Genomic DNA, 24,938 nt, shown 5'->3' on the forward strand with positions numbered 1-24,938 from the left:
TATATGTTTATTATGGGATGAATTTTATTTTAAACAACAAATTAATAAAATATTTAAAAAAAAAACATTTTATAGCAGCATCTATTTGAAGTCATTTACTAAATTAAACACACATACAAGTATCATTCTATAAATAGATTGCACTGTTACAATTCACGATACATGAACCACGGTTGTAATTAAAGCCGTCCGGGTAAACGTAATTTATTTATTGTCTTTTGAGCATTTCAGGAGTTATTTTCTTTTTGTCGTAACTAAAGACAGCAAATATGCAATTATATCATAACAAACAAATCGGTTACAACACCATTTATTTTGTATCAATTAACCATAATTGCCTTTGTCACAATCAAGAGGTGTTAAAAACACGTGTCGCCGACTGTAAATTATTTAGAACATGCCGACCTGCAAACTTTGTTGTATGTTTGTGTTCGACCGAAAAGGTGTGATTTACACTATATTTCTGCTGAAGGGACCAGAGATCAGGTTCCAGAGTTTAAGCGATGGGTGTTCGAGCGATCCGAGGTAGAACAATATATATTATATAGGAATTTAACCGGGACTGGGCGATGAGTTCGAGCGAAGGGAGGTATTTGAGCGATCTTAGTTCAAGTGAACGAAGTTTAACTGTATGCAATATGCAATTTACAAAAGGTTAACACTAGGGATGTCATTCGGGTGTCCGGATATCCGAACGTTCGGATCACGATTCGGTGTCCGCAGCTGATTTTCGGATTGGAATGTTCGCAAAAAGTGTTTCAGAATATTGAGAAAATGTAATAAAAAAACATGCATTGAGATAATCAATCTCTTAGTTTGACACCATATTGTATATTGTACCTTAGTTTGACAATACACATCATAATCTCTTTAGACCACAAAAAATCAATAATTACTATAATAATTACATTAATTAATTATATTAAACACCAAACGAATTTAAATCTTGTAGGATTAAAGATGAATATTCTAAGTCTCGTGTGATTGTCATCGGCAACGATGTTACATTTCTAATGTCCAAATTTAAATATTTAATTAGGCTATTATTTTAAATATATATTTTGGGACTCCTTATTTTGAGAAAATGAAAAATCTGTAGAAATAAAATAATCAAATCAAGAAATGCACTTACGAATAATGAAATGTCAATTATCACAGCTTTTATTGAAATTGATACGATAATTATCCGACAAAATAACTTTCTCCTTTAGTATTAATCAAACATGTGCATTTTTTAGAACATTTTTTTTCAGAGATTTTTTTTCATATGCACACTTAAATGTATGTAATTCATGTAAGTTTCGGCAACTTCTTTAATGATTCGAATCAAACAGCCAGGACTACATGTTGGTAAACATCAAAGATTGGCAGATTCTTTTGCAAAGCCGGCTACACACCTGTCAAAGGTCATCGTGTGTAAATTGTATGTGTGTTATTGAACAATGGAAACATTATATTTATATTTTACTGGTGTTTATTTTGTTTTCACAAATAAAAGCGAGTGTTATTGTGTATCATAGCACTAATTGAGGAATTGAGACAATCGGCGATGAATTTCATTTTCATTTCATGTTAAATCGTAAGTGCCATATGCACTAAATTTATCGATAACAGTCATATTCTGTATAGAAATAATAAAGTTAATAACGAAAAATTTTTGACACGTAACATTCAATTAAAAAGGAAGTAAAACGAAATATTACACTTTGGAAAAGGTTGCGAAAATATGTTTACGTCATATCAGCAATAAGACTAAGAATATAACAACGATCCGAACATCTGGATGTTTCCGGATGTTTGATTCGGATATCCGGATTGCCGTTTGGCTCCAGATGACATCCCTAGTTAACACTGAATAGTTTCAGTGCCTTGAACTTTGTATAAAAATGGTTTGTGTTTACATTGAAAAGTTTAAGGGCTTTGAACTTAAAATGAAAAAAAAATCAGTTTGTGGAAAAAATTTGGAACTAAATATTATAACATCTGAAATTTTGCCTGCATGCGGGGGCATCCATGGCGTGACGACACATTTCTAGTTTTTTATTAACTATCCGACAGTAAGTGACTGAAGTGTATTACATTTATAAGTGCTCTTTTCTTATCATGAAACTGGGACCAAAAGTGTACATTTTTTGTCCCAGCAAGAAAGTAAAACAAATTTCTGTTATGTTAAAAGAACAATTTCCTTCTTTACAGTACAAAAAGAAACTAGCGGAGGCACAGGTTCAACTTGAACAAGTTCATCGTGAGGAGGAAGACATATTGTTGAAGAATTTCCAGATAGAGAGGGAAAAGGAGAAAAAGAAACTGTCAGACGAGATGAGTAAAGAATGGGAAGTGAGGCTAAAGGAACTGACAAACATGTTTGAAAGAGATATGTCAAAGAAAAAGAAGAAGATGGATGATAGAGATAAAAAGGTTAAGTTTTAAGATAAATTGTAAAATAACATGTTTTCAGAGCAAAGCGTAGAGTAAATATTTAGTATTACAGTAAAAGTAAAATGAGATACTCCTAGGACAGAATGTTTGTAGGACCAAACTAATGTGTAGTTGTGAAAAAAGTTAAAAGTAAGTCAAGAAAAAATGGAACTAAAAAGTAAGTCTGTCACTTTTTCTATACACACTTTGTTAGTCATAGGATAGAATAAGCTTAAGGGAGCGATGACCTTAGTGGTAAAGATGTCTGTCTCTCAACCCAGGGGTCATGGGATCGTGCTCTTCTCGGATCATGGCCAACACCATGTTTCTTGTATGTTACTAATATAGAAATTCAGTTTCAGCGTTTGCTTTGGCCTATTGACACAAAACTTGGTGTGTTTGTAGCTTAAATCAAGACACTACCTTGTCAATTCCTAATTCTGTAACTTCTGAAATTCGGAAAATCCGAACATTTTTCAGGGTACCATTAATTCTCTCCTTCTGTTTTCTATGTAATCAATACCTCTGAATTATGGAACTTCTAAATTCTGAATTCTGAACGTTTTTCTTGTAAAATTTGGTTTATATCAATTCAAATTTACTTCCAAAATCTTGACATTGAAAAAATGTGTGAAGGAATATTATTCTTGAGATTGAGAAACCTTCAAAATGTTAGTATCTTCCAATTAGCAGTAACCATTTAAGAATCACAACCTGTCAAGCATATCAAACACTTGATTAAAGTGTGAAAATTAAGAAACTCAGAAAAGTATAATGTGATGAAAAACAAAGATTACAGGTTTGTAGCTGGTACTACAGGATAAATTGTGAGAATTTACATTATGCTACATTGTATAAACAAAATCAGTTGTAGGTGATAATGAAATTTAATATAGTTTTAAACTTTTTGAAAAGCCCTATAATTTTGGGATTTTATTAATTTAAACAGCTTCATGCTTCATAATTATATTTTCATCAAACTCAAACAATTTAATGTTTAATAAAACAGTTTTTAATTGATCTGATAATTCCGAACTTCTGAATTCCGGAAACTTCCAAATTCCGAACTTTTTGGCTAGTCCCACAGGTGTTCGATTTTCAGAAGTCACACTGTACTTGAAAATGCTACCCATGCATCTGTGATCAAGGTCAAGGTCACTGTTACGAAAAATAGAAATTCAGTTTCTGCTCAATAACTTGAGTTTGCACCAAAACTTGGTGTATGGGTAGCTAAAATATATCAAGACTGGGATAACTATCCAGGTGACTATGATTAAGGCCAAGGTCACTTTATTGCTAAATTTAGAAATTCAGTTTCTGCTCAATAGTTGTGACCTATTGATAGCAAATTTGATGTGTCAGCAGGGTAGCTTATATCAGGACGCACCCAGATGTCTGTGATCAAGGTCAATGTTGCTAAAAGTAGTCTCTGCATAATAACTTGAGTTGGCTTAGACCTATTGATGCCAAATTTAGTATGTGGGTAGTTTATATCAAGACACAACTTGAGATTGCTACCCTGGTGTTTATGAACAAGGTCAAGGTCACTGTAACTAAAAATAGAAATTCAGTTTCTGCTTAATAACTTGAGTTTGCTTTGGCCTATTGACACCAAACTAGGTGTGTGGGTAGCTTATATCAAGAGGCAGCATTCAGTTTCAGTTCAATAACTTGAGTTTGCTTAGGCCTATTGACACCAAAACTTGGTGTATGGGTAGTTTGGGGCTGGGGTTCTTCGGGGTGGGTAAGGGAGGATACGTCTGTCTGTTAAATGGTAATATTTACTCATCTTCGGTATTTATTTAAAAATCCTATTGTTATTATAAACACAACTCAGAAAGTTCATTTTTGTGTCGCCTCTACGGAGTAGTGGCGACATATAGGGATCACTTCTCCGTCGTCTGTCTGTCCGTCTGTCTGTCTGTCTGTCTGTCTGTCCGTGCGTCCGTCACAAAACTTGTCCGGACTACTCCTCATAAACTACTGGTGCAATTTCATCCAAACTTTACAGGAATGATCAGTACCAAGTCTAGTTGTGCATATTGTCAGCATTTTCCGGTTCAATGATTTTTGTCGGAGTTATGGCCCTTTAATAATTTTTAATTTTAAAGTTTGTCCGGACTACTTCTCTTATACCACTAATGCAATTTCAATGAAACTTTACAGGATTGATCTGTAGCTCAAGTCCTTGCGCATATTGCAAGGGTTTTCCGGTTGAATGATTTTTGGCCGAGTTATGGCCCTTTGATAAAAAGGTTTCTTTTTCTGTGTGTTGCCAGATACACAAAAGCTTGTCCGGACTACTCCTCATAAACTACAGGTGCAATTTCATCCAAACTTTACAGGAATGATCAGTACCAAGTCTAGTTGTGCATATTGTCAGCATTTTTCCGGTTCAATGATTTTTGTTTGAGTTATGGCCCTTTGATAATTTTTATTTTTAAAGTTTGTCCGGACTACTTCTCTTATACCACTAATGCAATTTCAATGAAACTTTACAGGATTGATCTGTAGCTCAAGTCCTTGAGCATATTGCACGGGTTTTTCGGTTGAATGATTTTTGGCTGAGTTATGGCCCTTTGATAAAAAGGTGTTTTTTTTCTGTCTGTTGCCAGATACGCAAAAGCTTGTCCGGACTATTCCTCATAAACTACTGGTGCAATTTTATCCAAACTTTACAGGAATGATCAGTACCAAGTCTAGTTGTGCACTGTCCGTCTGTCTGTCTGTCTGTCACAAAATTTGTCCCAACATGAAATTGGCCATCATGAGGCGACACATGTGATTACTGATCGCTCTTGTTCTGTTTTTGTGCCCCCACTTTAGTGGCCAGCATTTAGATTTACCCTTGTCCGTCCTTCCTTCCGTCTGTCCGTCTGTTCACTTTTGTGTCGCACGTAACTCAAAAAATAATTGACCTAGAGTCATGAAACTTTACAGGAATGTTGATCAGCATGTGTAGTTGTGCACCTGGGTATTTTCGTCTGGATATTTTTAGTATTTTTAGAGTTATTGCCCTTGACTTAGTAAAATTTTGCAATTTTCAACTTGTGTCGCATGTAACTCAAAAAGTATTTGACCAAGAGTCATGAAACTTTACAGGAATGTTGATCAGCATGTGTAGTTGTGCACCTGGGTATTTTCATTTGGATAATTTAAGTATTTTTAGAGTTATTGCCCTTGACTTAGTAAAATTTTGCAATTTTCAACTTGTGTCGTATGTAACTCAAAAAGTATTTGACCTTCAGTCATGAAACTTTGCAGGAATGTTGATCAGCATGTGTAGTTGTGCACCTGGGTATTTTCGTGTGGATTTATTTAGTATTTTTAGAGTTATTGCCCTTAACTTAGTAAAATTTTGCAATTTTCAACTTGTGTCGTATGTAACTCAAAAAGTATTTGACCTTCAGTCATGAAACTTTGCAGGAATGTTGATCAGCATGTGTAGTTGTGCACCTGGGTATTTTCGTGTGGATTTATTTAGTATTTTTAGAGTTATTGCCCTTAACTTAGTAAAATTTTGCAATTTTCAACTTGTGTCGCATGTAACTCAAAAAGTATTTGACATAGAGTCATGAAACTTCACAGGAATATTGATCAGCATGTGCAGTTGTGCACCGGGTATTTTCGTCTGGTTTTATTTAGTATTTTTAGAGTTATTGCCCTTGACTTAGAAATTTTTTGCAATTTTCAACTTGTGTCGCATGTAACTCAAAAAGGATTTGACATACAGTCATTAAACCTTATGGGAAGGTTGCTCAGCATATTTAGATTTGCACCTGGGGTTTCGCTTGTGGATTTATCCAGTATTTGTAGAGTTATTTCCCTTGACTTAGTAAAAACCGTTTCATTATGTTGTTATTATCCCCCGCCCATAGAATCGGGAGGGGGATATAGTTTGGGCGTTGTCCGTCCGTCCGTCCATCCGTCCGTCCGAATTTCGTTTCCGGAGTAGTTCTCTGCAACTACTGGCTGGAATTCAACGAAACTTTATGGGAATCATCAATATCAAGAGGAGATGCGCATATCGTCAGCTTGTTGAGGTCAGACCCTTTAACTCAGAGTTATGGCCCTTGCTTAGTTATGTAGTATGCATATAGAGTAAAAATCGTTTCCGGAGTAATTCTCTGGAACTACTGGCTGGAATTCAACGAAACTTTATGGGAATAATCAATACCAAGGGGAGATGCGCATATCGTCGGCTTGTTCCGGTCAGACACTTTAACTCAGAGTTATGGCCCTTGATTAGTTATGAAGTATGCATATAGAGTAAAAATCTTTTCCGCGCTACTTCTCTGCAACTACTGGCTGGAATTCAACGAAACTTTATGGGAACCTTCAATACCAAGAGGAGATGCGCATATCGTCGGCTTGTTCCGGTCAGACACTTTAACTCAGAGTTATGGCCCTTGATTAGTTATGCAATATGCATATGGAGTAAAAATCGTTTCCGGTGTAGTTCTCTGCAACTACTGGCTGGAATTCAACGAAACTTTATGGGAACCTTCAATACCAAGAGGAGATGCGCATATCGTCGGCTTGTTCCGGTCAGACACTTTAACTCAGAGTTATGGCCCTTGATTAGTTATGTAGTATGCATATAAAGTAAAAATCGTTTCTGCACTACTTCTCTGCAACTACTGGCTGGAATTCAACGAAACTTTATGGGAACCTTCAATACCAAGAGGAGATGCGCATATCGTCGGCTTGTCCCGGTCAGACACTTTAACTCAGAGTTATGGCCCTTGATTAGTTATGAAGTATGCATATAGAGTAAAAATCGTTTCCTCGCTACTTCTCTGCTACTACTGGCTGGAATTCAATGAAACTTTATGGGATACTAAGAGGAGATATGCATATAGTCGCCTTGTTCCAGTCAGATACTTATAACTCTGATTTATGGCCCTTGATTAGTTATGTAGTATGCATACATCTCATTGGCATTTCCAGATTTTACTATTTAACACAAAGTTATGGTCCTGTTATTGCCCTGAATATTTATCAAGTTCAAAGAATATTACTGTTTATGCCATGATTAATATATAAATAAAGCCTTATGTCTTCAGTTGTTGTGTTAATAATAACCAGTACTCGGCGGGGGATATAAATTCAACGAATTTGCTTGTTTGTTCCTTGAGTGCTTATGTTGTTATTTGTTCCTTGAGTGCTTGAGTTAGAATCAACCAACTTTACAGGAATAATGATCAACATCACTAAATTACAGGAATAATGATTCACACCAGTGTGAAGCTATGCACCTGGGACTTTACATGTGGATTTTTTCAGTTTTGTTAGAGTTATTGCCCTTGACTTACAGTAGTATAAATTTGCAATTTTCAACTTGTTCATGCATAGCTCAAAAAGTATTTCACTTGTAGGCCTGAAAGTTTACAAGAATGTTGGTCAGCATGTGTACTTATGCACCTTGGGGTTTTCTTGTGGATTTATTCAGTATTTGTAAAGTTCTTGCCCTTTACTTAGTAAAAGATTTTTAGTTTTTAAAAAATATTTGACCTAGAGTCATAAGATTGACAGAACAGTGGCGCGGTGGGGGCACCCGTGTCCTATGGACACATTTCTAGTTATTATATAGTTTCACATCTTTATAACAACAATTCCAAACCGGTTGAAAGCAACAATATATGTACATTAAATTGCACTGCAGAAAACTGCGGCGCCCAAGCTTTAAACTTACACAATAACATGTTTTCTGTTTGACTGGTTGAATGAAGTTCTATATCAAAAAGTTCTGTCTCTTTTATTAATACAAGAATAATTGTAACATAGGTTTCAAATAATTAACCAATGGAGAAATGACCCTTAAACAAGAAAATATTAACCAATGAAAATACATTTCATTTCATGATTTATACTCGCCTGATAGTACATTACATTAGGATTTATCTCCGCATAGTATGTTCAATCCGATAGTACATAACATTAGGATTTATCTCCGCATATTACGTTCAATCCGCCTAATAAAAACTAAGCGTCTATCTACACTGATCATCACATGATCATTAGACGCTCTGTTGAAGTACAACAGGACCCCAGTTTATTCTCGGCGTTCAAAACGTTCACATCGTGTGATGAAACTTTTATTTTGGACTTTTATTGTAAGTTTGTTTTTTGTTTATACTATCATGAACAGTGAAGCTATTTCTTCTTATTTGGTGGAAGAAAGTTTATCGGAAAGTTCAGTTTCTAGAACTTCTGGTTTGTCATCTTCGGCAAAGAAATGCACTCCACGTGCGAGTATGAAAGATTTAGATTCTTTACGTAAAGATGTTACCGATTTTAAAGGTGTAGTTTCTTCTTTACATGCTAAATTTGATCAGCTCATGGGTTTTATGACCAAGAATAATTCAGAAACTGTCTTGCAGAGACCGAGTACTTCTGACACTCTGGAAAACTTCACTTCTGGTGAGAGTTGACTTGTGCCATTGAGGGATAACACCGCTCCAGGTGGTAGTAGACCCTTATTACCTCTTACTAACTCATTGAACAGGGATTACAATATTCCTGATGATATTCTCTCTTTGCAACCAGGACAAAGGGAGCGTTCTGAATTAGGCATCGACTCAGACAAGGACCCCCGGTCTCGTGCTAGTGTTGAAATTGTAGACGCTGATGGCATCCCACAGCCAGTTAGGTTTACTAAATACAGTTCTAAGACTGAGAAACTATAGCACAATTGTTTGGTGAAGATGCACTTACTAAACCAGACAAAGATACTTCAGGGTTGCTTATTGATGACAGCCAAGTTACAGTACTTAAGGAGTCATGGCGTAGTTCAGACCCTTCTAGAATTTCAGCTTATAAAGAGATTTATAAGTCAACATTTCCTGTAAGTGACTCTGCAGAAGAGTTGTTGCAAGTTCCAAGTCTTGATACCATAGTAGAATCACTTTTGATGAAGAAATATGATAGTAAAGCAGCCTGGAAGTCTTAATCTCTGTATTCACAACCTCTCAAAGCTCTTGAGAAGATAGCATTTCAAGGTCAATGTGCAGCACGTATGGGCATTATTATTAATTTATACATACAACAGGCGTTGGGAAATTTATTGACATTTACACAGGAGAATTCTCTAAATGTAGACAAAATCATACAGTGTGTTAGAGATATCTTTGTGATGTCTACAAAGTCATTGGATCAAATTTCTCGTTGTGGTGCTTTTCACCATTTAGTAAGAAGAAAAGCAGCTTTAGCTGCCACAGGCTTACATGATCTTAGAGACATTAAGGATCATTTATGGACACTTCCTTTGTCCCATACAGGAGTGTTTGGGGATGGTATGGAAAAGAAGTTAAAAGATAGGAAAGAGATGAATTCTCAATTGTCAGATCTTTTACCAGAGGTAGGTCGCAAGAGGAAGTTTCCAGATTCTACCTCTTCAAATCAGTTGAAGAGACCACGGTTGCCTAATCAGACTTTTAGAAGTCGTCCTGCCAGGGGTCAATTTCCGAGCTACAGACAGCCACAGAGGTCCAATATTAGTAATTTTACCATACCTAAGGTGGTGAAATCACAGCCTAAAACATCTAATGTAAGTAGTACTTTTTGTAACAAATCAACCTGACTTGTTAATGATTCATCCACAGATACCTGTTTGGGGCAGGCTAAAACAGTTTTATCCAAAATGGTTAGAAATAACAGAAGACCAATGGGTCCTAGATATAATAAAGGAAGGTTACAAGTTAGAGTTTGTAGAAATTCCAAAGTTCAATGGGGAATTGGAAACAAGAGTCCCCCCAAAACAATTAGATATTATACTGCAGGAGGTAGATACATTAATAAGAAAATATGCTATAGAAGAAATACCTCCAGACCAGGTCTAACAAGGTTTTTACAGTACGTTTTTTTTTCTTGTTCCAAAGAAAACTGGAGATCTAAGGCTAGATATAAATTTAAAGCCCCTAAACAGGTATCTGAAACATCAACATTTCAAAATGGAATCTTTAAAATCTGTTCTAAATTTGGTTCAGAAAGGAGGTTATGCAATTTCGATAGATTTGAGCGATGCATACATGCACATCCCTATCTATTACCCTCACAGGAAATACCTGAGTTTTTCTTCTCAGGGCAAGGCATATCGATTTCGAGCACAAGTCTGCACCTCGAACTTTCACCAAGCTGGTTACAGTAATAGCAGCTTATGTAAGACAACAGTGGGGGTTTCATCTAGCAGTTTATTTGGACGATTGGCTGGTGCTAAATGCAGTCAAAATACAGATTGTTCAAAATCTATCGAGATTGCTGGACCTTCTCATGCAGCTAGGCTTTATAATAAATGTCAAAAAATCTCAACTGTGTCCAGCTCAGAAAAATACTTACCGTATTGTTTCTATTTATAGCCCCCCTTCTAATTAGCGCCCCCTGGGTGAAAAATGAAAAAAAAAATCTTACCTGACTTGAAAATTTTAATATCCGAAGTGTATTTAAAAAATAAACAGAAAAAAAAACTAACTGTTGTAACTTCCAAGTAACATTCAACTTCCAGTTTGAATGCATTCGTGTAGGTTTTCTTAGAAGTGCAACCTTCCATTGTGTATTGATTAAATCATTAAATCAAGTTTTTTACACACAGGTAAACTGATGTGTTATGTCATAATTTCTCCACCAGAGCAGGAAAAATCAATACTTGACAAAGTTTATCTTGGTCAGCGGACAACCTTATTGTCTACAATGATTTTGTGCTGCTTATTTATCATAGGTGAACAAGGGGTTTATATATAGGACGTAAATAGTTGGGAGATTTTTAGATATTTTTAAACATAAAATTAATGTTCATTTTATGCAAATGTGCTTCTAATTAACGCCCCCCCCCCCCCCCCCCTGTTTCCCCCCCCCCCCGTTTCCGTTTTTGCAACGCCCGGGGGCGATAAATGGAAACAATACGGTACATAGGGGCTGTTTCAATTTTGAAAAGGGAACAGTAACTCCGACACCAGAAAGACATCACAAAATTGTGCAGTTTATTCTGGCAATTCAGAAACAACAGTTGGTCACAGCCAAAATTCTGTTGTAAATTCTGGGTTTGATGGCATCATGTATAGAACTTGTTCCAAATGCCAGGTTATTTATGCGTCCAGTGCAATTACATCTACTTCATTATTGGCGACCCAGTTCTCGGAATCTCAGTTTCAAAATACCAGTTACAAATCATTTGAAAGGTCACCTTCAGTGGTGGTTAGTCCCAGCCAATATTTTCAAGGGCAGATCTTTTCTACCATGGAAAACAGACAAGGTTCTCCAAGCAGATGCTTCGATGATAGGCTGGGGGGCTTGCATGGAAAATCATATAGTGCAGGGACAGTGGTCTCAAAGCCAAAAGAATCTGCACATAAATTGTCTGGAGATGGAAGCAATGCTTCTTGCTTTGAAAAAATTCAGTCATCTGTTAAGAGGTCAAAATGTCTTGATACGGTCAGACAATACAACCGTAGTACAATACAGTCTACTCCACTTATAACAAGATCGGTTTTAATGAGGTACCCCTTACAACGTACATTCTACTGTGTCCCGGTCTTTTTCCTTCTATTTTCCTTTCATTTTTTATCGTTTATAACAAGATCGGTTTTAGCGATATATCGGTTACAATGTACATAATTTCGCCGTCCCATGCGTATTTTTCAGAATTTTAACGAGGTCACTTCATTTGCACTTGGTCTGCATCAGTTTGTCACCTTGAGAAAAACAATGATGACCAATAATAAAGGTCAATTAAGGAAGAAATTATTGACTGGGGACGAGATAATGGGTCGAGCAATTAGCGATCAAATGTGTCAGCCTTGTTTTGTCAGCGCTCCGGGCCAAATTGTCCTTAAGGTGACGAAATGTCATAACAAAACAATTTCATTGAGAGTGATTAGCACAAAGGAAGTGGCTAATTTCTTGCGATGTTATACGGTGTTCGTGAGAAATACACTGTGTGACTTTTGACAACGAATTTTAAAATGTACATATTAGTGAAAAAACACACGCGGTTAGACGTAGGTTGTGTTTTCATGTTTTGTTTAAATTCTATGATAGCTAGATATATTTATATACATGTATATCTAAATAAAACAAAAACTTCTGAATTGCAAAGAGTTGTCTCCCATTATATGCTCTTCAAAAAGGATGCACGCGAAAGCGAAAGTAGAAATAAATGATGCTCGACGGTGTCGGATTTCTCAATTTGTTCTGTCCCGGTTACAACAAACCCGGTTATAACGAGGAATCATGCGAAGTCCCGACGATCTCGTTGTATCCGGAGTGCACTGTATATAAACAAACAGGGGGGAACAAAATCTCCTTACCTTTGTCTCCAAACTTGGAGTTTATGGAAATTTTCTCTACAAAATCAAATGAACCATATCGCAGGCAAATTAAATGTATTACCAGACAGTCTAAGTCAAATGAAAATTCATTCAACAGAATGGAGTCTGAATCATTCAGTTGTTCAAACAATATTTCAAATTTGGGGTGTTCCGAGCATAGACCTTTTTGCATCAGCCCTCAATCGGAAAACTCAGATATTTTGTGCCTGGATTCCACACCAAGAAGCATATGCAATAGATGCTCTCTCAGTTTCATGGGAAAACATGTATGCTTATGCTTTTCCCCCAATTTGTTTCATTCCCAGAGTTCTTCATTATATGAAACAGTTTCATTGCAAACTGATTCTAATAACTCCATTCTGGCCACAACGCCCATGGTTTCCAGAGTTATTGAATCTGTCGGTAGCTCAACCGTTATGTCTTCCATTGGTTACAAATTTGTTACAACAACAAAATCTCAGATATGTGTTCTGAAACTGACTGCATGGTTGCTATCGACAGACAGTTTAGAGAAAAAGGTTTTTCAAAATCAGTTAGGAAACTTCTTACAGCCAGCTGGAGAACTGGTACGCAGAAAGATTACTCCAGTAAATTTAGACAATTTATGATATGGTGTCCGAAAAGAATATTGACTCCTTCACAGCATCCTTAAATAATTGTGCTGAGTTTTTATCAGATCTGTACAATAAAGGTTTACAGTATCGTACAATAGCAGGTTACCGCTCTATGTTATCTGCAGTTTTACCTCCAGTAGATAACACTCCTATTGGTCAACATCCTTATGTTATCAGATTATTAACCTTTTCCCTCATATAAGCGTGTTTCGACGGCTTTTTGCCCCCCCCCCCTTTTTGAGGCCTCAAACAGTGAAAAAGTGCCCTATTTAGGCCCCAAACACTGGTTTTCGTTTGAGAAATGTTGTTAAAAAAAGTGCCCCCCATCCAAATGTTACATCAGGGGGTTGCCAGAATGTTGCCAGGGATGTGCCCCTTCTGTTTGGGGGGTTTGAAGGGGGTGGAGTCCCCCTCATCGCCAAGAAAATTTTGGACATGTGACAGGCTAAAAATGACCTCAGTTCGATCTTAGGGTAACTAGTAACCGACGCTGAAAAGCCTTTTGCTCTATCTCAATTCATTGAGAAGTTGCAGCACTTTGAAATCAGTTTTGATGGAAAAAAACAATGCAAAATAGTGATTTTTGGCAATTTTGAGACGTTCCCCGTTGCCATGGTAACAGGAAATTTACGATTGAGCATGCTGTTACAGAGGCTATGGTGTAGCCAAGTTTCATCAGTATTGAAGCATTTTTCATAGTTTCATAGCAGTTTAAACTTGTTACAGGAGGCTTTTCAATGAAAACGGCCATTTTTCGCAATATGCTCATGGGGTTAAAGGTTAAAAGAAGTATTCAATTTAAGACCTCCTCTAACAAAGTTGTTGCCTGAATGGGATTTGCCTGAAGTTCTTAGTGCGAAAAAATATCCTTTTGAACCTTTGAGAAAAATATCAATTAAATTTTTATCATAATATAAAGTTGTTTTTCTTATAGCTATCACGACATTCAGGAGAGCCAGCGACCTTCAAGCATTAAAATTAGGAGAAGGAGCTATTTCTGTGAAGGCAGATGGGGTAACTTTTATCAGACAAGGTTTAGCTTAACAGGATAGACCTGGTCATTCATCAGCAAAAATTTTTGTACCAGTTTTCAAGACCAACAAATTACTTGATCCTAAAAGAGCACTTGCTATCTATCTTAAAAGAACTGAATCCTTCAAACGTTCTAAAGGTAAAAATGAAACAAGTTTATTTCTGACAATAAATGTACCTCATTCTAAAGCTTCTTCACAAACTTTGGCTTCATATTTTGTTAAAACTATTCAAGAGGCTTATGAAGATAAACATAAAAGTGTAACAGCACATTCTACAAGAGCTTTAGGTCCCTCATGGGCACGTTTTAAAGGTGCGTCAATGAAATCAATTCTCGACGCTGCAGATTGGTCAAGAGAAAACACCTTCATTAAATTATATTTCCAAGTGTTCTCACTGTGTAGAAGATTGAATTTTTTCTAAGATATTTTTAAATCAAAGTTTATTCCCGATGGATTTTGTGTGGAATTGATTTTTGAGAAGATTGTACCGTTTATGTATACATGTATATATGGGATATAAAGAAGTTTTATGAAAGTTTTTTATGAGGTTCTTCAAGAAGAAGAATGTTTTTAAAATAAAAAAGAAGAAGAAAAAGAGGTCTTTTGTTCAGAGAATTGTTTTATGATCTTCAAGAAGAAGGCAGAAATATATCACCACTTCCGGAGGTGAGTACTGCCTAATGTAATGTACTATCAGGTGAGTATAAATCAACGAAATGAAATTATAAAATTTGTTTTCAAGTTATAATTTTATGAGTGGATTTATACTCACCTGATAGGTTCCACCCTCCTCCCCTGATGTATTTCTATAAGTTATACTATGTTCAGGTTTTTCACTTATAGAATAAACTGGGGTCCTGTTGTACTTCAACAGAGCGTCTAATGATCATGTGATGATCAGTGTAGTTAGACGCTTGGTTTTTATTAGGCGGATTGAACGTAATATGCGGAGATAAATCCTAATGTAATGTACTATCAGGTGAGTATAAATCCACTCATAAGATTATAACTTGAAAACAAATTTTATAATATTATCAATTATGAATTATCGATTTGACCAATCAAAATGGTTTGATTAAGACTGATAAACAAGCTAGATGCCAAAAGCCAGCGGTATGTTAATTCCTTTTTTTAAGTCAAACAGATAATCAGAGTCAATGTCTTAGATAAAATTAATGATAATAATCATGTTGTCATACATGTGACGTAAATTAACATATATGTGTCAGACCCGTAAATTGCAAAAAAACATGCCAGCGGTTCTGGCTAATTGATAATTTACATATTTCTGAATTTCAATAATTTAACAAGCTTTTCCCAACAATCAAGAAAATACAATAATTTTACGAAAAGTATTTTGAAAGAATCAAACTAAAAAAATACAGCATAACAGTAGCTTATATCAAGACACAAACCCATGTCTTTGCAATTTGCCAAAACTTAGGAACCATGTCCCATAGCATTTATGGGGTACCTTCCCCTTGTGTACCTGCTCGTGACGACATGAAGCTGATCGTCTTCTTTATGATTTGCTATAATGCCAGCAAATAAACACATCAGAAATTTCCAATTCCTGTAAAGATATTGAATTACTTAAAGACGTTTTCCAGAGTTTTCATATAGATATACAGGCAAAATTAAAACTGTTCAATAGAATTTCTTTAAACTTGGCATGTTATTAGAATATGATAACAGAAACGGCATGTTATTAGAATATGATAACAGAAACATTTGAAACGGAAAAAAGTTTGGGTCACCGTTCTCATTTTCGAGTTATCTGCCCTTGAATTAGACTTTGTTTCGTTAAATTCAAGGGCAGATAATTTACAATGAAACGAAACAATACATTTTTTTCTTCTTATTTTCATAAAGCTTACCATCGTCTTAGTCAATATGCAAAATTTCAAGAAAAAATTTAAAGTGGATAGTTTTTTCCCACTTCTTCTCTTAACCTGTGCATTTTTTCTTAAAAATTGGCCTAATTTTTAGCTCGACTATTCGATAAGAATAAGTAGAGCTATTGTAGTCACCCGAGCGTCCGCGTCTGCATCGGCGTCGGCGTAACCACTTATGTTAAAGTTTTTGTAATAGTTCAAATATTTTCAAAGTTCATTGACATATGGCTTTGAAACTTTGCACACTTATTCACCATCATGACCCCAACCTGTAGACAGGAGGAGGTAACTCTATCAAGCATTTTGACAGAATTATGCCCCTTTTTCGACTTAGAATTTACGTTAAAGTTTTTGTAATAGTTCAAATATTTTCAAAGTCCATTGACATATGGCTTTGAAACTTTGCACACTTGTTCACCATCATGACCCCAACCTGTAAACAGGAGGAGGTAACTGTATCAAGCATTTTTATGCCCCCACAGAGTGGGAGCATATAGCGTTGCACTTGTCCGTCCGAGTGTCCGTCCGTCCGTCCGTCACGCCGTACGTCTGTCCGTCCGTCCGTCCGTACGTCCCGAAATTTTGTGAACGCAACTTTTCTTAAACCGGATGGCAGATTTTGCTTAAACTTCCAGGGATGAACAACCTTAATGTGTAGATGGTAGTAAAAGAAGGAATTTTTGCTGCGACCAAATTTAACAGAATTATGGCCCTTTGTTGATTTTTTCACTATATACTATGTAGAAATTTTGTGAACGCAACTTCTCTTAAACCAGATGGCAGATTTTGCTTAAGCTTTCAGAGATGAACAACCTTAATATGTTGATGGTAGTAAAGGAAGGAATTTTTGCTGCGACCAAATTTAACAGAATTATGGCCCTCTGTTGATTTTTTCACTATGTACTATGTAGAAATTTTGTGAACGCAACTCCTCTTAAACCAGATGGCAGATTTTGCTTAAACTTTCAGGGATGAACAACCTTAACATGTAGATGGTAGTAAAGGAAGGAATTTTTGCTGCGACCAAATTTAACAGAATTATGGCCCTTTGTTGATTTTTTCACTATATACTATGTAGAAATTTTGTGAACGCAACTCCTCTTAAACCGGATGGTAGATTTTGCTTAAACTTTCAGGGATGAACAACCTTAATGTGTAAATGGTAGTAAAGGAAGGAATTTTTGCTGCAACCAAATTTAACAGAATTATGGCCCTTTGTTGATTTTTTCACTATATACCATATAGAAATTTTGTGAACGCAACTCCTCTTAAACCGGATGGCAGATTTTGCTTAAACTTCCAGGGATGAACAACCTGAATGTGTAGATGGTAGTAAAGGAAGGAATTTTTGCTGCAACCAAATTTAACAGAATAATGGCCCTTTGTTGATTTTTTCACTATATACCATATATATGTTGTCAGTGGGGGCATCCGTGTCCTTTGGACACAGTTCTAGTTTTTTACTATCAAGCACTAAGAATAGTGGGGCGTTGCTGTCCTACCGACAGCTCTTGTTATAAATTAAACATACCTTTATTTTCATTGAAAAAAAATTAAAACAAACGGTATAGGGAATTGCATGTAATTGTGTATTGTATTAAACAATAAAAAGAAAAATATTATCCAGAAGTAAAAACAAGAATTCATTTACGTATGTATAAGTTATCTGCCCTTTAAATGACCTCAAATAAGTAGAAAATTCTGATTCAGGGGCAGATAACTCAAAAACGAGAAAGGTGACCCTAATTTTTTTTTCCGCTTCAAATGTTTCCGTTATCATATTCTAACAACATGCCAAGTTCAAAGAAATTCTATAGAACAGTTTTAATTTTGCCTATATGAAAACTCCCGAAAACGTCCCTAATATGGTGTGATGAAGAATTTAACAATAGTATAAGCGTAATATTAAAATTTAAAATATACAATACATGTATATAGTCCATAGATAACATGCTTTTCATTTAAAGGGGGTCATAGGTTTTCCTTATATGTTATATATGTTGTAAAAACTTTAAAAAATTATCTTCTCGAAATTGACAAATGCTAGAGGTTAGATATTTTTCATGAAACATTATGTAGTAAACCTCTAGCAAAATTGTTCAAATAATAGCCCTTGGGTCCAAATTGGCCAAATTTGCCCCGCCCCGGGGGTCATTGATTTTCAATATGTACATATAGTAAAAAATCAAAAAATCTTATTGTCTGAAGGTACAAGGCTAAAAGCTTTAATATTTGTTATATGATATCATCTATAGGTACTCTACCAAAGTTGTTCAAATTTGCCTCTAGTGTCAAAATTAGCCCCGCCCCGGGGGTCATAGGTTTTCCTTATATTTATATAGTAAAAACTTAAAAAAATCATCTTCTCTAAATTGACAAAGGCTAGAGGTTAGATATTTTGCATGAAATATTGTGTAGTGAACCTCTACCAAGATTGTACAAATTATAGCCCTGGGGTCAAAATTGGCCCCACCCCCGGGGTTTATTGATTTTCACTATGTACATATAGTAAAAAATTAAAAAACTTCTTGTCTGAAGGTACAAGGCTTAGAGCTTTGATATTTGGTATATAATATCATCTATGGGTCCTCAACTGAAGTTGTTTTAATTATGCCCCTAGTGTTAAGATTGCCCTGCCCCAGAGGCGATAGTTTTCCTTATATGTATAAAGTAAAAACTTGAAAAATCTTCTTCTCTGAATTGACAAAGGCTAGAGGTTAAATGTTTGGCATGATACTTTGCGAATTGAACCTCTACAAGATTGTTCAAATTATAGCCCTTGGGTCAAAATTGGCTCCACCCCGGGGGTCATTGATTTTCATTATATACATATAGTAAAAAAATTAAAAATCTTTTTTTCTGAAGGTACAAGGCATAGAGCTTTGATGTTTGCTATATAATATCATCTATAGGTCCTCTACCAAAGTTGTTCAAATTTTTCCACTGGTGTCAAAATTGGCCCTGCCTGGGGGCATTGATTCTCGTTATGTACACATGGTAAAAATAGGGGGTCACCTACTCAAATTTATCAGTACACGTGATTTTATTTCCCCCACCCCTTGAGTAATTTTGTAACGAAATTCTACGTTTGCAGATACGTTTGAGACTTGAAAGTGCGGCTATAATGTTCAGCTTATCAGGAGAATTGTTCTAGAGTTTTACTCATGTTCCATTGCAAATGCTTAAAATTTAAAATGAGATCTTGGAAAATAATCATCTCTTTTAAATGAAATTTTAGCAAATGATACAAAATTATATCTTTAAGTTTATGGTAAACTCTTAAATGAGAATATAATTGATTTGAAGGAAAAAAGCAATATGAACGGTGTCGTATCCACAATATTTCATAACAATTTTGGCCGGCTTCAAGTAGCAAGTTCACTATAACTTTTGTTTTACAGAATAGTTGTACAAGCAAATATACCAAACGAAGGAGAAAATAGTGGAGCGTGTTAATATGTACATGTATATCTGGTTTTCAGTCATTTTCAACAAAAAGAGTTATAAACAAAAACATACCTTTTTCGTTCCAAGATGGCGGCGTTTGTTTACATTTTGTAGGATACGACGCAGTTTTAATTCCCAGCCCTGGAGTATATAATATAATGAAACGCTGTAAATACACGTCTTTGGGTGTTTAGCAGAACATATACAGTAGAATCCCTACTAAAGACCACCTTGGATTTAAAACCACCCCACTTTTAAGACCAGTTTTTAAAAGAACGGAATTTTCTGTTCTTTATGTCAATGGTTACATGATCCAGAATTAAGACCACCTCACTTATCCACATTTAAGACCACCAAATTCAGTCCCAATTCCTTATTTTGTTCTTTATTTGACCTCACTATTAAGACCACTGATATTAAAATCAACACCTTCCTAGATCTTAAATGTGTTGTTATTATCTGCTTGATTGCTCTTAGGCATGACACTTGATTACACAAGGTGTCAAAAGCTGTTATTTATGGGATATTTAATGAAAAAAGGTGAGAATGTTAATTTCATAGTGGTTTAATGTTGCTTTATGCATATTTGTTTTGTGAAGAAATAAAGTCTGATATGAAATGTGATTTATGTACCTCATACAATAATTATTATTGAAATCAGAACAAAGAAAATTTGATATTAAATTTCTTCAGAAATATGTTTTCTTCCCATCAGATGTAACATTATAAAATATATACATTTATATTGTATTTGCAGGTTAAGATACACATTGTTTGTTCATACAAAATGACTAAAATAGGCCCTGGTCATATCGTGTGTAAGCAATGATAAAAATATCCACAATTAAGACCACCTCGCATTTAAGACCACTTTGGTCCAGTCCCGATGGTGGTCTTAATTGAGGGTTTTTACTGTATAGTGAACCAGGCGGTCCTGAGCTAGATAATGCACAAAGGAGTGGCTTATTGTAAATTTTTATATAAATAAAAATTTCAATATATATTGTCATTTTTTTTTTTTTTTTGTACATGCTACGAGCACTGTCGAGGATCTGTCGATCTTTTATATGTTAGTTCACTAACCATTAAATCAGTATACAATTGACATGATAATAAATCCGGGAAATATTACATTTTACTCAAAGCTTTACTATTTAATATATTCTGACAAATGTCAGATCAGACTATAATTTCTTCCCTCTTGCAGAAAGTGGGTAATTCTGAAGTACATCTTTATTCTCTGTTTATATACAAAATCCGTATTTACAAGAATAAAAAAAAATCATATTTTGGTAATATCTGACCTGGTAATTAAAAAAAATACGTATCTTAGTAATACTGACTTCGTACAAAGTTCCCTATATTACTAGTGTACGTATCACTGTATATTAGTCATATACGTATTGCATGATATACGGTCCCATACATCTGAGTATTCAAAATTCACTTAATTATACCCCCGCACAACAAAGTTGTAAAGGGGGTATACTGGAATCAGCTTGTCCGTCCGGACGTCTCCCCGTCCGTCGGTTTTTCCTTGTCCGCCCAATAACTTGAGATTCCTTTGGCCTACAGTCTTCATATTTGGCATGGAGGTTAGTCATGATTAGTAGATGACCCCTATTGATTTTTGGGTCAAAGGTCAAGGTCACAGGCCTTGACTAAAAAAACCTTGTCCGCCCAATAACTTGAGATTCCTTTGACCCACAGTCTTCATATTTGGCACGGAGGTTAGTCCTGATTAGTAGATGACCCCTATTGATTTCGAGGTCACTGGGTCAAAGGTCAAGGTCACAGGGGCCTTGACTTCAAAAAGCTTGTCCGCCCAATAACTTGAGATTCCTTTGACCCACAGTCTTCATATTTGGCATGGAAGTTAGTCATGATTAGTAAATGACTCCTATTGATTTTGAGGTCACTGGGTCAAAGGTCAAGGTCACAGGGGCCTTGACTAAAAAAAAAGCTTGTCCGCCCAATAACTTGAGATTCCTTTGACCCACAGTCTTCATATTTGGCACGGAGGTTAGTCCTGATTAGTAGATGACCCCTATTGATTTCGAGGTCACTGGGTCAAAGGTCAAGGTCACAGGGGCCTTGACTTCAAAAAGCTTGTCCGCCCAATAACTTGAGATTCCTTTGACCCACAGTCTTCATATTTGGCATGGAAGTTAGTCATGATTAGTAAATGACTCCTATTGATTTTGAGGTCACTGGGTCAAAGGTCAAGGTCACAGGGGCCTTGACTAAAAAAACCTTGTCCACCCAATAACTTGAGATTTCTTTGACCCACAGTCTTCTTATTTGGCATGGAGGTAGTCATGATTAGTAGATGACTCCTATTGATTTTGAGGTCACTGTGTCAAAGGTCAAGGTCACAAGGGCATTGACTAATAAGCTTGTTTGACCAATAACTTTAAGATTCCTTTGACCCACAGTCTTCATATTTGTCATGGAGGTTAGTGGTGATTACTAGATGACTCCTTTTGATTTTGAGGTCACTGGGTCAAAGGTCAAGGTCACAGGGGCCTTGACTAAAAAAACCTTGTCCACCCAATAACTTGAGATTCCTTTGACCCACAGTCTTCTTATTTGGCATGGAGGTAGTCATGATTAGTAGATGACTCCTATTGATTTTGAGGTCACTGGGTCAAAGGTCAAGGTCACAGGGGCCTTGATTAAAAAAAAGCTTGTCCGCCCAATAACTTAAGATTCCTTTGACCCACAGTCTTCATATTTGGCATGGAGGTTAGTAATGATTAGTAGATGACCCCTATTGACTTTGAGGTCACCAGGTCAAAGGTCAAGGTCACAGGGGCCTTGACTTCAAAAAGCTTGTCTGCCAAATAACTTAATATTCCTTTGACCTACAGTCTTCATATTTGGCATGGAGGTTAGTAAATGATTAGTAGATGACCCCTATTGACTTTGAGGTCACCAGGTCAAAGGTCAAGGTCACAGGGGCCTTGACTGAAAAAAAGCTTGTCGGCCCAATAACTTAAGATTCCTTTGACCCACAGTCTTCATATTTGGCATGGAGGTTAGTCATGATTAGTAGATGACCCCTATTGACTTTGAGGTCACTGGGTCAAAGGTCAAGGTCACAGGGGCCTTGACTTCAAAAAGCTTGTCCACCCAATAACTTTAGATTCCTTTGACCCACAGTCTTCATATTTGGCATGGAGGTTAGTCTTGATTAGTTGATGACCCCTATTGATTTAGAGGTCACCAGGTCAAAGGTCAAGGTCACAGGGGCCTTGACTTCAAAAAGCTTGTCGGCCCAATAACTTTAGATTCCTTTGACCCACAGTCTTAATATTTGGCATGGAGGTTAGTTATGATTAGTAGATGACCCCTATTGACTTTGAGGTCAACAGGTCAAAGGTCAAGTTCACAGGGGCCTTGACTATAAAAAAAATGTCTGCCCAATAACTTTAGATTCCTTTGACCCACAGTCTTCATATTTGACATGAATGTTGATCATGACCATAAGGTGACCCCTATTGATTTTGAGGTCACTGGGTCAAAGGTCAAGGTCACAGAGACCTTGACAAAAAAAAGCTTTTCTTCTCAATTGCTAAAGAATGCCTGTCCGCAGTGTATTGATTTTGACATTTTCACATTTGAAGCATGTAGAATACATAACTTAGCAATGCACTGGCTTAGTAACCTCAGATTTGGCAGGGAGGTTGTCCTTGAGCTCTAAATGGCCACTGTTGATTCTGACAAAGTGGTATGCAGGGGTATTCACGCCATGATAGTGGCAGTTCTAGTTTATGTATACATTGTATTTCCTTCATAAATGGGTTCAATGAAAGATGGCTGTTTTACAGAAGTCACAATGTTTATGCCCCCCTTTGAAAAAGAGGGGGTATATTGTTTTGCAAATGTCGGTCTGTTTGTCGTCTGTCTGTCAGTTTGTCTGTTGGTAGACCACATGGTTTCCGCTGATTATCTTGAAAACTATCACAGAGTCTTCATATTTCACATACTAATTGGTCATAACTAGTAGATGACCCCTTGTGATTTTGGGGTCACTAGGTCAAAGGTCAAGGTCACAGAGGCCTTAAATGTTAGATTGGTTTCCCCTGATTATCTTGAAAACTATTTATCACAAAGTCTTGATATTTCACATAGTGATTGGTCATAACTAGTAAATGACTCCTTTTAATTTTGGGGTCACAAGGTCAAAGGTCAAGTTCACAGGGGCCTTAAATGTCAGAATGGTTTCCGCTCATTATCTTGGTTACTATTGATAATTTAAGTCTTGATATTTCACATATTGATTGATCATAACTAGTAGATGACCCCTATTGATTTTGGGGTCACTAGGTCAAAGGTCAAGGTCACAGGGGCCTTGAATGGTATTATGATATCTGCTGATTATCATGGTTACTATTTATCACAAAGTCTTAATATTTCACATATTGAGTGCTTATAACTAGGAGATGACCCCTATAGTTTTTGGGGTCACCAGGTCAAAGGTCAAGGTCACAGGGTCCTTGAATGGTAGTATGATTTCAGCTCATTATCTTGAAAGCTGATTATCACAAAGTCTTTATATTTCACATATTGATTGGTCATAACTAGTAGATGACCACTATTGTTTTTGGGGTCACTAGGTTAAAGGTCAAGGTCACAGGGGCCTTAAATGTCAGAATGGTTTTCGCTCATAATCTTAGTTACTATTTATCACAAAATCTTTATATTTCACATATTGATTGGTCATAGCTAGTAGATGACCCCTATTGCTTTCGGGTCACTAGTTCAAAGGACAAGTTCACAGGGACCTTAAATGTCGGAATGGTTTCTGCTAATTATCTTAAAAACTATTTACCACAAAGTCTTCATATTGCACATACTGATTGATCATTACTAGTAAATGACCCCTATAGATATTGGGGTCACTGGGTCAAATGTCAAGGTCACAGGGGCCTTAAATGTTGGAATGGTTTCCGCTCATCATATTGAAAACTATCACAAAGTCTTTATTATATTTCCTTTTGGTGACAAAATGACATGGTGAGCTTTTGTGATCGCTTTTCGTCCGGCGTCCATCGTCCGTTAACCTTTACTGTAAACGACATCTCCTCATAAACCGCTAAGCCAATTTCATCCAAACTTCACAGGAATGTTCCTTTTGTAGTCAACTTTGAAATATTTTCAAAGAATTTAATTCTAAGCAGAATTTAGGTTGCCATGGCGACC

General features: G+C 36.2%; 1 protein-coding gene across 1 annotated transcript in view; it reads left to right on the plus strand.

Annotated features, from left to right (window-relative positions):
- Positions 1–24,938, plus strand: part of LOC132749237 (hillarin-like) — a gene marked incomplete at its 5' end in the record, with an annotated part of 45,163 nt that overhangs the window by 13,819 nt on the left and 6,406 nt on the right. Inside the window, 1 exon segment of the mRNA XM_060738960.1 lies at positions 2,197–2,418. Within this exon segment, the coding sequence (XP_060594943.1) occupies positions 2,197–2,418 (222 nt within the window).

This window comes from Ruditapes philippinarum, unplaced genomic scaffold (assembly GCF_026571515.1).
Source record: "Ruditapes philippinarum isolate M1 unplaced genomic scaffold, ASM2657151v2 ctg4218_1_1_1_1, whole genome shotgun sequence".
Lineage (NCBI taxonomy): Eukaryota > Metazoa > Mollusca > Bivalvia > Venerida > Veneridae > Ruditapes > Ruditapes philippinarum.